This window comes from Euleptes europaea, chromosome 6 (genome assembly GCF_029931775.1).
Source record: "Euleptes europaea isolate rEulEur1 chromosome 6, rEulEur1.hap1, whole genome shotgun sequence".
NCBI classification, from domain to species: domain Eukaryota; kingdom Metazoa; phylum Chordata; class Lepidosauria; order Squamata; family Sphaerodactylidae; genus Euleptes; species Euleptes europaea.
In genome coordinates, this window is record NC_079317.1 from 82,382,843 (window position 1) to 82,396,859 (window position 14,017).

General features: G+C 43.2%; 1 protein-coding gene across 1 annotated transcript in view; it reads left to right on the forward strand.

Annotated features, from left to right (window-relative positions):
* Positions 1–14,017, forward strand: part of DKK3 (dickkopf WNT signaling pathway inhibitor 3) — a 48,822-nt gene that overhangs the window by 20,837 nt on the left and 13,968 nt on the right. The window contains exons 3-4 of the mRNA XM_056851309.1: positions 6,368–6,505; positions 7,799–7,882. Coding sequence (XP_056707287.1) covers positions 6,368–6,505; positions 7,799–7,882 — 222 coding nt within the window. The remainder of the gene's footprint in view (positions 1–6,367; positions 6,506–7,798; positions 7,883–14,017) is intronic.

Genomic DNA, 14,017 nt, shown 5'->3' on the forward strand with positions numbered 1-14,017 from the left:
ATGTGCACCAAGAAAAAAATGGTTATACTTTCATATCCAGGGTTCAGGGGAAATTTCCCCCCATAATTGCTTATGTTTGTATAGGGTATTACTTCTTTGGAAGTCAAATCTGTGTGATTGTTTTGGGTTACAGTGGTTATTGGGACCATTACTTTCAATGGGGAATCTATTGGAGGGTTTTGGGCAGCTTTTTAATAAAGATAATGGAACCAAACTAGCACAGAACATAGTCTTCCCTCTAATCTAAAGAGTGCCCCCATTTCAAGCAAATTGGACCAAGGGGTACAATTTTACAGACCCCCCCAAAAAAATAGGTGTCTGTTGGAGCAGTCCCAGTTCTTTCCACAGATTCCTCTTGAGGGAAAATGGCAGAAGCCACCGGCAACAAAACTGTCTGCATTAATTTCATTTTCCTTCTCTTATAGTGACTGACAATAAAATTAGTTATCTTTTCACTGAAAACTGTGTTTGCCATCCTTTGTTGTGGTCTGTTCTTTGATTCCTTCCACAAAGTGAGGAAAGAGGGACTTTTGGGTTGGCAGGTGTGGCTATTTCTCAACCAAATGACATCAAAATTGCAGCAGAGCTACTGCTGCCTGTCCAGTAAAGAACCCTCAGGTTTAAAGAATTGGACCAAGAGTTCCAGTGTTACAGGCCACTGAACAATGTGCCCCCAGCTATTGTACTTATAGGGGGGAAATGGCACCACCTCTACAAAGAAGGGAGCGAAGTTCTCTGAAGCTTGTCTCCAGAAGTGATTGGCTGGGAGCACTCGGTGCTCCTTCCTTCAAAGGATCCGATTGGAAGGGAGAAATATCCTTGCCCAGGAAATCAGCAGAATCAAAGAAAAACACTAGTTCATGCTGCATTGCTGGCATGCATCTGAATGACAACACACATACAGAGGCTGTTCAAGGGGTTCTCTCTCCCTCCCCCAGTACTCCAGAGGGTGCAGTAAAGCTAGCAGGCTAGATAGGTCAGCATAATAGTAATCATTTGCAGTGACCTATGTGAGCAGGCTGTTACAGCAAATTTAAAACCAAGTGCTATCTTTTATTAGATTAATGTGTTTCATAATGTAGAAGAAAACAACTCCTTTAACACAATGGGGTGTTTGTTTTTAAACCTGCACTTAATATCATCATGCAATAGGCATTCAGAATCCACAAAAATACTTTTTTTATTTAAAATGTGTGAATTTCCATTCTGTGAAGAACAGGCCTCTAGGCATAGTTTCCTGCGGGAGCAGTTAAATATCATGAACCATATACCAGAATTTCCTTCAGATGTTTCTTAAGTGTGTTGTATTTCATTTGTAAGTACATTTTTTTAAAAAAACCTCCAAGTTACTTTTTGATAGTGTTGGTGGTACCACTGACTCCCACTAGGGGCAGAGCTGAGCAATTAGAGGGCAGTCTAGTCACCCCATTAGGTGGCAATGTTCCAACCATGGTGGGAACCTCATTGGCTACTTGGCCAGAAGCCAACAACACAAACATTGCTTGGCAGAGGGACAGGGAACAGGAAGGCAAATATGAGGTTAAAGCAAACAAGGAATGCATTAAAATAGGAAAGTATGAGACTGGAGCTACCATCCAGTCAGCACTCCAGTTCTTAGGGAAGATCTGCCCTCCTGTGAGAGCCAGAAAGCTGTGGGGGGACCTGCCTCATCTTTAGGCTGTCCTTTAAAAGTAAGGAGAGCCAGGATGGTGTAGTGGTTAAGAGCGGTGGTTTGGAGCGGTGGGCTTTGATCTGGAGAACCGGGTTTGATTCCCCGCTCCTCCACATGAGCGGTGGAGGCTAATCTGGTGAACTGGATTTGTTTCCCCACTCCTACACCTGAAGCCAGCTGGATGACCTTGGGCTAGTCACAGCTCTCTCAGCCCCACCTACCTCACAGGGTGTCTGTTGTGGGGAGGGGACGGGACGATGATTGCAAGCTGGTTTGATCCTTAAGTGGTACAGAAAGTCGGCATCTAAAAACCAACTCTTCTTCAGTGAGGACAGACTTGGCAGATTTCAGGCAGTGGAGAAGCTAGGTGGGGTAGTCGAGGAACGTGGGGTAAACCTTGAACCCTCTCCCATTTCCACAGTGGGGGCATTAAAAAAGAACAGGGTGTTGGACTGGTGGAAAGGAGCCTGAACACAAAACCTGGCAGTTCTGCGCAAAGTAATATAAATAATATATATAGATTGTGTTAAGTGCCATCAAGTCGCTTCCGACTCATGGCAACCCTATGAATCAATGTCCTCCAAAACGTCCTATCTTTGACCGCCTTGCTCAGGTCTTGCAAATTGAGACCCTCAATTTGCAAGATATAGGTTGTAGAATATCTTATTTATACTAATATGATCAAGGCTGCATTCATGGGCTAGGACTCCCCACCCACCCACCCCGCCCTCACAATCAGGTAAATGATAGATCAGACAGAGACTTAATTATGGGCCTAAAGTTACCTAGTGAGCCGATCAGTTAACCCAAATCTTTCCAACTGTAGGTTTGATAGCTGTTACTGACTGATATTTGACTAGCGCTCTCTATATTACACACTAGTGCATTCAGTACAACTGCCTTGTCAATTCTAATAAGCAAGTGCATAGACAAGATACTTGCATGTGTAGAAATAAGGGATTGCTCCCACCCATGTATAAAATTTAGCTCTTAAGAGATAGGGTTGACAGGTCTTCCCCTTAAGGCAGGAAACCTCCCGCTTCAAACCTGGATTGCATGTCATGGAGTGAGAGAAAAGTGGAAGAAAAATGGCAGAGACCTGCTCTGGTTTTCAACTCCTAGTCGCTGTGGTAACCATGGAGGCTGAGGTACAGCACTCCCCTTGACTTTAAAGTGGCTGTGTGCTGCAGTTTATGTGGGATTGCAGAGAGAGAGACAAGACACTATTCTCAGCCATCCTGGGCCGCAGTTGCCAAGTTGCCTTCCTTCCCTTGCTTCTCTGCCTTCCTTTCCCTTAGTCGTGGCTTCTTCAGGCTTCCTAAAGGCTGCTGGTGAAATCTAAGGGGCTGGGGGAGAAGAGGAGGCATGTTCTTGACTTTGCAGCCAGTAGCAGACTGGGTCTAAAAATATTGGTTGCCAGGAGACCCACAACTATAAGGCTATCGTTTAATTTTTATAACATTTCCCCCCCCCCAGAAAATGCATACGTGGAAAAAACGGTACAATTAAAAATAACGCCTGTAGTCACTAAAGCCACGTACAAAGGGTGATGGATTACAAGCGTTGGGAGACTCAAAGGCCAAGCAGTATGAACAATATAAGCACCTATTTTCTTTGTTATATGTTAGCCGCTGTTATTAAAATAGTAATACAATGTAAATTTTAGTTGCGTACAGTAATAATATTGGGATTTCTATTATATTTCCAAGCTACTTAAAGGGCATTAACATTTTAAACATATTGTCTAATGTTTAAGGGGGCTCACTTCAACAGGAGCCCACAGGGCCCACTTGCCATCAGGCAGGCTGACACCCTGGCCAGTCCGCCACTGTTTGCAGCCCAACCTGACTACTGCCCATCCAACAGCATCTCATCGTTGGCCCCTCTTCTTTGCTCCGGGCCAAGCAGGCTCCTCTTCACTGCTTGGCAACTTGGCTGTCAAGCCCACCTCTGAGTCCCCTCCTCAAAGTAGAGCTCTTTGTGTCACCCGTGCCACCCTGCTGTGCCGCAGTTGCCTCCCCTTCTTGGGGGCACCCCTTCAGTGAGGCTGGCCGGGCTCTGTCTTACTGGCCAGCACAGTGATGTGGCCACAGGTGACAGGAATGCAGCTGAAGGCAGCTGTTTCTGCTCCTTTCTCCATAACTTGTTCACATGTGGGGCACGCTTGGAGGGACAGCAGTGCCATACGTGCAGCTTTATTTCAGCATAAAGTTTTCTGAGTTCACTTCATCAGCTGCGTTGAAGTGTTCAGATGCATGCACACTCAAAGCGCACAACAGCAGAAAGATGGGAGGAAGTTACAAAAATAGGCTCATTTAAAACTATACCCAGTTATATAAGGAATCAAACCATTCACAGCGTGTGAGTAAATGAGCAGGAGAGTCATTATCATTATGCCCTTTCAGCTTTATAATACTGTAGTGCAATTTTTTTATATAGGGTATTTTGTGTATGTTAGGCACCTAAGTGTTCAAATGCATTGAGTTTGCCCCATGTGCCAGTTATTTTTAATGTGGACTGCATGGAACTCGGTCCAAATCCTTATTCATAGGGTTGTTGTGAGGGTAAAATAGGAACCATGTAGGTTGCCATGAGCTCCTTGGAAGAAGAGTGGGGTATGCATGCAATAAAAAAGTGCTTTTAAATAGTGTTGTGTGTGTGTCACAGAATATAAGCTTGGTTCCAACTTTGCTTCAGCCTTCAAATTACTAGGTGACCTTGGACATACTTTTTCTAGAAAGCTGTAGTGGTTAGAATATTTGCCTCGCATTCAGATTTGCTCTTGCATGAAACTTACTGGATGATCTTGGGTCTTTCAGCCTAACCTACCTCGCAAGGTTGTAGAGAGGATAAAATGGAGCAGAGGAGGCATAACAGGAAGGGCCGTGTATATGGAGGTACCCTAGAAGTGACCTCATTGGAAGGGACTGGCTTGGAGATACATCCTTGAAATGACTTCACAGGAAGGTTTTGGAAGTGACATGACAAAGTGTTGCTTGACCTTTGACCTGGAAATGGCATCGCAGGACATGACATCACATCCTTGCTAAGCAGTGCACCCCAAATACCTAGGTATTCCCCAAATTAGACCTGGCAACCCTGTCTTAACAGGCAAGTGCATTCAGAAATACCACCAGGATTTTCTGGTCCTTCTGTGTTGTTGTGTTATTATGTAATAATGAATGAATTTGGCAACAAATTTAGAGGTAAACTGTGGCCCTCCGGGTTGAGAAATACCTGGTGATTTTGGGAGTGGGGCCTGAGGAGGGCAGGGTTTGGGGAGAGGTTTCAGTGCCATAAAGTCCAATTGCCAAAGCAGCCACTTTCTCCAGGGGAACAGATCTCTGTCGCCTGGAGAGCAGTTGTAATAGCGAGAGATCTACCACCACCACCTGGGGGTTGGCAACCCTACCCTCCATACACTGAGTTACCTCTGTTATTCTTCCAAATCTGCTGTTTGTTTATTAATTTAGAGGAGCCTGAAGCGCCCCTTACCTCTAAAGTAGGTGTCTGGACAGAATTCCATTAAGGAGAACAGAAACTCCTTGCAAATGCTGTTTCTCATTAGCCCAGAGAAGAGGCAATCCACGGCATGTGAAGGAGAGTGAGATGTCAGCTGGTGAGGGGATTAAGTTGCCTCCTGGATGCATTGAACTAGCTGCGTCCACTTGATCACAGTTTGTCATCTGTTACTGCGGTGTTTTAAAGTGCAAGAATATACAAATAATTAAAGAAGGGGCAGTGGCTTATTTCTCCATTTTGGAAACGGGTAATTGAAAACTCTCTTTCAAATACTGGGCGAGATAGTTTCCACGGATCAGAGAACTCATTCAGATCTCTGACAGCTTTACTGTTAGTGCAGCAATACTGTTCTTTTTCCATTCTCCCTTTTAAACGGATAGTTTAACAGCAAGCTTCAAAACAAAATAGGGGTTTGATCCTGGGCCTTCCAGATCCTAGTCTGACTACAGCATCACACTGGCTATTTAGTGTGTTATTATTTGTCTTTCCTATTACGTCATAATATTGTGTTAATGTATGGCTTCTATCACATGATTGTGTTATTGTATTAATATGATTTTTTTTGCTGTGAATTGCTTTGCATAGCATTTTTGGGAGGAGCTGTGTACCGCTTTCTTAAATAATCTTCCACCTTTATCACCAAGCATTATCCAAGTTAGACATTTATAGATAAAGAGCCCCACTTGGTCTATCAACATGCACTGACAATGGAAGAATGGTGACCCGTTTAACATATCTGATTGCAAGTATATAGCCAAAAAGGACTCATCTATGGGTACAAAGGTCACTTGCTAAGTATCCTTCCTATCTTGTGGAACACCCCCAAACATCTTCCCATAGAACCAGGCTCAATCTCATCAAGCTAGTCTTTGATTACCAACATTATCACTTTTCCATAAGCTTTTGTTCCTACCGCTAGAGCTCTTGTTGGCAGACAGAACTAAAGGGATGGAGTCACAGAGTGAGCTGTGTCTTCTGTGTGAGGTATATTGACAGGGTAATACCACATGTGGTCCACCAAGGTAAATGTTTGAATGGGAGCATGACTTTATGTGTATTGACTTAATGGCTTTGTGCTGGGACTGGTTCCTCCTAATGTACATAAAATAGAATTTTCTTGGTCGGTACTTTATATAATGATTCTAACTTGTTTTAAATCACAATTTTTTCTAGATGGAGGCAGAAGAAGGTGGTTCTAGGCAGGAAACAGGAGTTGATTTTGACCAGCTGCCTCCCAACTATCACAATGAATCTTACACAGACACAAAAATTGGAAATAAAACTTTACATACTCACCAAGAAATCAATAAGGTAGGAGGTAAATTTTGTGTATCATATGTGTATGAGATCCCGTTAGATATTTGTAACACCTTTTACATAGGCCTGTTGTCAAAATTGTTTGGAAGGTTATGTTAAGAAATTGTGCTATCCGTATCCTGACTGCATATTGAAATCTTCCCAATAGTGGCACCACAGTTAGGAAACGCCTGCCCCAGGAAAACCCACCAAGCTACATTTCCCTGTACTTTAGAGGGCCAGTGAAGGGTTTTAGGTTCCGAGCATTATTTCTTTCATAGAGTCATAGAATCATAGAGTTGGAAGGGAACACCAGGGTCATCTAGCCCAACCCCCTGCACAATGCAGGAAATTCACAACTACCTCCCCATCACCACACCCCCAGTGACCCCTACTCCATGCCCAGAAGGATGGCCAAGATGCCCTCCCTCTCATGATCTGCCTAAGGTCATAGAATCAGCGTTGCTGATGGCCATTTAGCCTCTGCTTAAATACCTCCAGGGAAGGAGCACTTACCACCTCCCGAGGAAGTCTGTTCCACTGAGGAACCGCTCGAACTGTTAGAGCACCCAGTACAAATTTGTATTACAGACACTACCGCTACGATCCCATTCCATACATATGGTATTATTTAGGAGGGAAAAAATATTTTGTTTCTGAAGTAGTAATAAATGGTAATGGACTTGCAGTTAATCCAGTTCCTGATAGTGTATCCTTTTCCCTTCTGTGCTTCAGTCCAAGGTGTTGTGTGACTTGTTGGCTTTTAGGAAGCTCTGGGTGTTCAGCCGTCACTTTCGTTATTTATTTAGTGGGAAGGAACTGTGTATAGAACGGTTGAGCTGAAATGTGCAAACTGTACTAGTCTTTCAATTCGTATTGAAGTCTGTGAAATTAACAGTGCATTCCTAAGGAGAGTTAACTCCAGTCTAAGCCAATACATTTCAGAGGACTTAGACTGGAGTAACTCTCCTTAGGAATGCACTGTAAAACTCCTATGAAAATTACATCCCTAGATTGCCACAGGGTGTTTTTTTTTAACCATTTAATTGTTGATTGATGTTTTGAATCTTCCTGTTCCTTCTCTGAGGGTGAAGAACTTCAGCAGGTCTTTCCATGCTGTATGAGTTGAGCATGTTTAAGAATTTACATACCCTTCCAAGCTTCCATATAAAAACTTCCTTGTCAGAAGAAGTATCTTTTTCAGAGCAACGACAAAGTGCTGTTTCTATACCTAAACGGTTTAGATGAAAAGGAAGCAAAAGGATTTAAAAACATGACATAACATACAGTATTTCTTTGTACTATTAGGCAACTGATAATAAAACTGGATCTGCTAGCTATTCTGAAACTGTTGTTACATCAATACAAGAAGGAGAGAGTAAGTGGAATCATGTAAGTAACCCTGCTTTTGGAAGGTGAAATAACATGCTGGTAAATGCAGGAAAAGAGGAAGACCCAACAAGAGATGGACTGACTCAATAAAGGAAGCCACAGCCTTCAATTTGCAAGATCTGAGCAAGGTTGTCAAAGTTAGGACATTTTGGAGGACTTGCATTCATAGGGTCGCCATGAGTCGGAGGCGACTTGACGGCACTTAACACACACACACACACAAATGCAAAGCTAGTTGTAGTCATACTAGATAAAGCGTATCTATTACCGTATATACTCGTGTAGAAGCCGAGTTTTCCAGCACATTTTTTATGCTGAAAAAGCCCCCCTCGGCTTATACTCGAGTGAGGGTCCCACTTACCTGTTCTCCGGTGCAGTGCGGGTGTCTCCGGCTGGGAGGGGGAGCTTCGGCGGTTATGAGGCGGGAAAGCAGTGTGTGGGGAGGGGCTCCTCTGACCCCCTCCTCCTCCTCAGAGACTTCTGGCGGCCGCCGCCGCTGAGGGGAAAAAAAGACGGAGTGGCGAGGATGGAAGAGGAGGAGGAGGGGGGAAGAATGGAGGCGCCCGACGCCGAGGGGGAGCTCGCGCACGGCGTAGGATGAGGGTGCGTGGCTGGGGGCGGGGGAGCGCGTGTTAGGGCTCATAATATACACGCTGCGTTGTGTGCGCACTGTGTTACTGTGTTATTGGTGTCTATTTTTATTTTGAAATTTACCAGTAGCTGCTGCATTTCCCACCCTAGGCTTATACTCGAGTCAATAAGTTTTCCCAGTTTTTTGTGGTAAAATTAGGTGCCTCGGCTTATATTCGGGTTGGCTTATACTCGAGTATATGCGGGTATGTTCATAATGTGCTCATTAAATTGTGGGTTGTCTTTCAATTCTATTTGTTACAATGGTTAATATTATGAACTTCCCGTGCCATGATACACCTTATTCTGGTGTCACTGTCCGGGCACAGTTCCCCCCCCCCCCCAGTAATGTTGACCATGACTGCATGCCAGCATTTCAGATGATTTCATTCTTATTTATTTATTTTATTGCACCTTTACCCAGCCCGAAGGCTGGACTCAGGACGGCTCAAGCAATAAGTGATGTTTAACACTTTTAGTTTATAAGAAGTAGAATGTGTTCTAAACTCTCGATCTTTATTAAACAAGAATGCTTATTGAGATCTACATTGTGGACTATTTCTCCAGTATGATCACTGTAGATGCATCTAATAGCTTCTTTGTTTTTGTGTGTTTGTAGTATCAGGCTTGGCCATCTATTTAAAGGCTGATTATAGAAGAGGAGAGGGTTTTTTTAATAGCTAAAAGCCAGTAAAGGGAAAGTAAACTTTATAAATATTGCTGTTTTCAATAAATAAAGTGGTGGAAACAAAGCTTTGTGTTTGCTTAGCACTGTGCAAGAATATACTTCACCCTGCAATCTTGATAGCGGTTCAAATGATGTCCTACAGGCCTCTAAATAAAAATATCTGTTTCAAGTCCCTAGAACAGGAACTGGGCTTTTTGCCAGTCCTGACACTGAAGTCCAGTTCTTGGAAGGTGCTGCATTGTCGAGAGGCGCCATTTACATACTCAGACTAACTTTTCCTTTCTCAGATTTCATCTAGGTTGGAAATGTAACATAGACGTCAGGCTTTCTTCCAAAAGTTTTGCGTCAGTTCAAGCTCAGATCCGGGATAAATGGTGCACGTCCAGTTATATGTGCCTTGGTTTTTTCTGGTTCGGCTTGAATAAAGTATATATAATTGAAAGTAAAAGCGTTATACATGTATACATTCTAATTACAGCAGAACTAATATATGAAACTAAAAAAATTGGCTTGATTCCCTGTAACTGGCTTGATACTTACCCCCCTCTTTTGCATTATTATTTATGGATGTTTATTATTTATGTATCCTAATCCTGCTTCAGGGAGCCCCATGGCACAGAGTGGTAAGCTGCAGTAATGCAGTCCAAAGCTCTGCTCACTACTTGAGTTCGATCCTGACGGAAGTTGGTTTCAGGTAGCCGGCTCAAGGTTGACTCAGCCTTCCGTCCTTCCGAGGTCGGTAAAATGAGTACCCAGCTTGCTGGGGGTAAAGGGTAGATGACTGGGGAAGGCAATGGCAAACCACCCTGTAAACATAGTCTGCCTCGAAAATGTCGGGATGTGACATCACCCCATGAGTCAAGAATGACCCGGTGCTTGCACAGGGGACCTTTACCTTTTACCATTTAATCCTGCTTCAGATGTAATGACAAACTGTGGCCTACTGCAAACCTGAAATATCTAGCTGGATCCATGCAGAGGAACTGCCATGAAGGCTGGAGTGAGGATGGGCAAGGAGAAGAAATTGGCCCCTTCCTTGTGGAAGAGGAAAGAAGACTGATTTCACTCCCTTGTCCTTCCTCACTCCAGCCGCCCAACCTATTGACTCCTCCATGTGGGTCTGAAAAACCTAGGAGTGATCTTTCTGTTGGTTGAAAGGGGTTTCAGGAACAGAGAGGAGTGCAGGAAAATTCCAAGTTCTGTGCACAGTGTGATAGCATACCCATCGCTATCTATAAAGATAACGGTGCTTCATCAGAGATTCATAAATTTGGGTTGGGCTTTGGTATCCAGAGTGCCCCCTACTTCCTAGTAGCTCAGGGAACCTGAGATTTGTCCTTGTCTTACCGGGCTCGAAGAGAGGCTTTTCTCTCTCTCTTTTCTCAACCTCTAAGGCTCAGCAAGACGTCAAGCTTGGGAGACAGGCTCTTATCAGTTGAAAATAAATGTACTTGGTAGCAGTGAGCTGCTGAGTGCATTTCTGACCCTTTGTGCCTTGGAACAAACAAAGAAGAGCATCAGTTCCTGGCATCCACTACTCGAAAACATTTTGGTTAGCAGTCCTTGTGAAACAGGGAGCGCACAGACTGCTAAAGAAAGGTTAATCTTTATTCTGGTAATGCTGATGGTTGATTGCAGGGCTTAGTATGGAAAGTTTTTTTGCTTGGTGAGAGGAGGATTGCCAGCTCATGACTTTCTCATAACTTGTTGCCATTGGCTTGGAAAGCATTATACACCCTTTCAAATTTGAGGTTCACAGTTTTTGATTGGACAGGAAAAAGCAGGAGCGCCCCGTGGCGCAGTATTGCAGTCCAAAGCTTTGCTCATGACGTGAGTTCGATCCCGACGGAAGTTGGTTTCAGGTAGCCGGCTCAAGGTTGACTCAGCCTTCCATCCTTCCGAGGTCGGTCAAATGAGGACCCAGCTTGCTGGGGGTAAAGGGCTGATGACTGGAGAAGGCACTGGCAAACCACCCCATAAACAAAGTCTGCCTAGAAAATGTCAGGATGTGACGTCACCCCATAGGTCAGGAATGACCCGGTGCTTGCACAGGGGACCTTTACCTTTTTACAGTTGAAGAGCTTCCAAAAACTGGATCCTCCTCGATTGCTACCAGCTGTCTTGATGGTACTCCCCTGTTGCGTACTAGTGAATATATTGGTCAGAACGAGGCCAGTAATATTTTTGTAGCATTAATTTATTTTTCTGTTGAAAGATAGGCTATTAAAGGAAAACATAGTGCTGAAAACATTAATTTTTCTTTCACACTGCCTACAGCTTTGGTTTTGATTGCTCAGTTTTTTCCTGTTTTATGCAGGTATGTATGATGACATCTCACTTCCAATATTCATGTTATTCTGAGCAGTATTCTATTAATATCTGGGATACATGCTACTGTGATCTCTTTGGAAAACAAAACTTGTGCGTCAGCAGGAGTCACTGCTGGCAGCAGTAATTGGACCATCTTTCCTCTTTAAATTTGCTGCTACATACTAAGCAAAGTAAATACCATAGTGTCTGCTCCTGTTCTGAGAGTTAAAATTGATAATCATGCTATTTAAACAAAACTAATCTACTGCTTACCCATTATTATTGGGGTTTTTTAGTATTTAGAAATGGGAAGAATTAAACATACAATTGAGTTGGAAGCTAGAATACTAGAATTAGCATTCAAGTGGTGGTGCCAGATGTTTTTCCTTCCTCTCCCATAATACTAGAACGCGAGGTCACCTGTTGAAGCTGGAGGGTGACAGATTCAAAACAGATAAAAGGAAGTATTTTTTCACACAACGCATAGTTAAATTGTGGAACTCCCTGCCCCAGGATGTGGTGATGGCTGCCAACTTGGAAGGCTTTAAGAGGGGAGTGGACATGTTCATGGAGGAAAGGGGTATTCATGTCTATTAGTTAAAATGGATACTAGTCATGCTGCATACCTATTCTCTCTAGTATCAGAGGTGCATGTCAATTATATTAGGTGCTGTGGAACACAGGCAGGATGGTGCTGCTGCAGTCGTCTTGTTTGTGGCTTCCTAGAGGCACCTGGTTGGCCACTGTGTGAACAGACTGCTGGACTTGATGGGCCTTGGTCTGATCCAGCAGGGCCTTTCTTATGTTCTTAGGAGCCAAAGTAATGAGTCTCTGAAGGTAATTCACCTTCTGACCAAGACTTGACTGGGATCTAATGTCTAAACAACCTAAGAACAGTTGTTCTGGATCAGACCAATGGTCCACATAATCCAGCATCCTGTTGCCAGCAGAGGTCGGTTGGGTGCCACAGGGAAATCCACAAGCAGGGCCTGCTAACAACAGCCCTCATCTGCTGGCTGTTCTCTACCATGTGACAGTTGGAGGCAATCTGATGCTGAACATCCAGCTATCGTTTTTTAATTATTTATGAAATTTAGATTAATCATTTATCTTTACATTAATCATGGCCAACAGCCAGCGTTAAACCTATCCTACTTAAGTTTGTCCAGTTCCCTTTAACCTGGGAGCCACTGCTGCAGCTTATGATAATGAGTGCCTCAAGTTAGCTGCTAGTTGTGGTCACTAATACTCTTTTGTTGATTTTGGATCTTCTGCTGACCAATTCCATAGGCTGAACATGAGTTCTAATAATATAGGAGAAGGAGAAAAGTTTATCTCTCTCCACACACCATGCTTAATTTCATAGATCTTTCAAGCAGCAATCCTAGAGATACTTTCCTGGGAGTAAGCTACATTGAATAACATTCGGAGTAGACCTGCTTAGAATTGTTCTCAGTCAGTTTTCTTCTTAGCTAAAAAGTCCCAAATGCCTAACTCTAGTATCATTTTGTTGTGTTTTCCTGCACTTTTCTCAGCTTTTCCAATATCTTTTAGGAGATGCAGTAACCAGAATGTACATGGTATTCCAGAACATTGTATACTGTAGCAGATTTATGGGAATGAAACATTGAAGAATGGGAGAATCCAATGTATCCTCTTGAGAGAGGTTATGGTTTTATAGAAACTTTCTGAAATCTTCTTTGTTCCTTTTTCTGCTAGAGGCTTCCAAGAGAGTTTTCAGCATCTTTTGCTAATGAGTATTTTGTTTGATCTTTCTGGGTGGCTGGCTGTTACCAGGAATGTCATCCAAAAGAATACAGCAGTGTTCCCTGTGGAAGTAAGCAGCGTAGCTCTTAACATTTTATGCATGGCACCGCTGCAGTATTTTGCAATCACTGTACAGTAGAGGTTGTTTCCAAGACTGTAGATGTAAGATTGGTAGAAAACAGTCCAGGCACATGGTAGATTTCTTTATGTTGTAATCTCAGATGAATACATAGGCTCATGTGTGTTGTAATGCTTTCCCATTCACTGCAGAGGCAGTTCTGGGAATATGAATCTGTGCATGTCAAGGTAGTATTCCCAATCCCATTGTTGTCTACATCAGAAGTTTAACTGTACATAGGAAAACATGCATAGAGCCAATTCTAACTACTTATGCAATCTTTTTTAGATTGTTTCTCCAAAAACTTTTCTCTAAAAGGGTGGAATGGGGATGTGTTCCAAACTGAAAGCTTCTCGTCCAGTAACTAGAGGAAAGCCAAATTATTGTAAATTCTGATTTTTGTCTCAGAATGGATAATCTTTTGTTGACCACTGAAGATCAAGTGTGTGTTCTTTTCATTGAAGCCCTGGATGCTAATCAGATTTTTGTCAACATTTGCTCAAAATCCCACTGTTTCTGCCTCTTTCCAGCAGTGGCAATTGATGAAGGCGCTGAAGGAACATTGATGCAAAATGGCTTTTTCCCAATCCTTAGATGTTACTGCTTGCCCTGATGGGAAAAA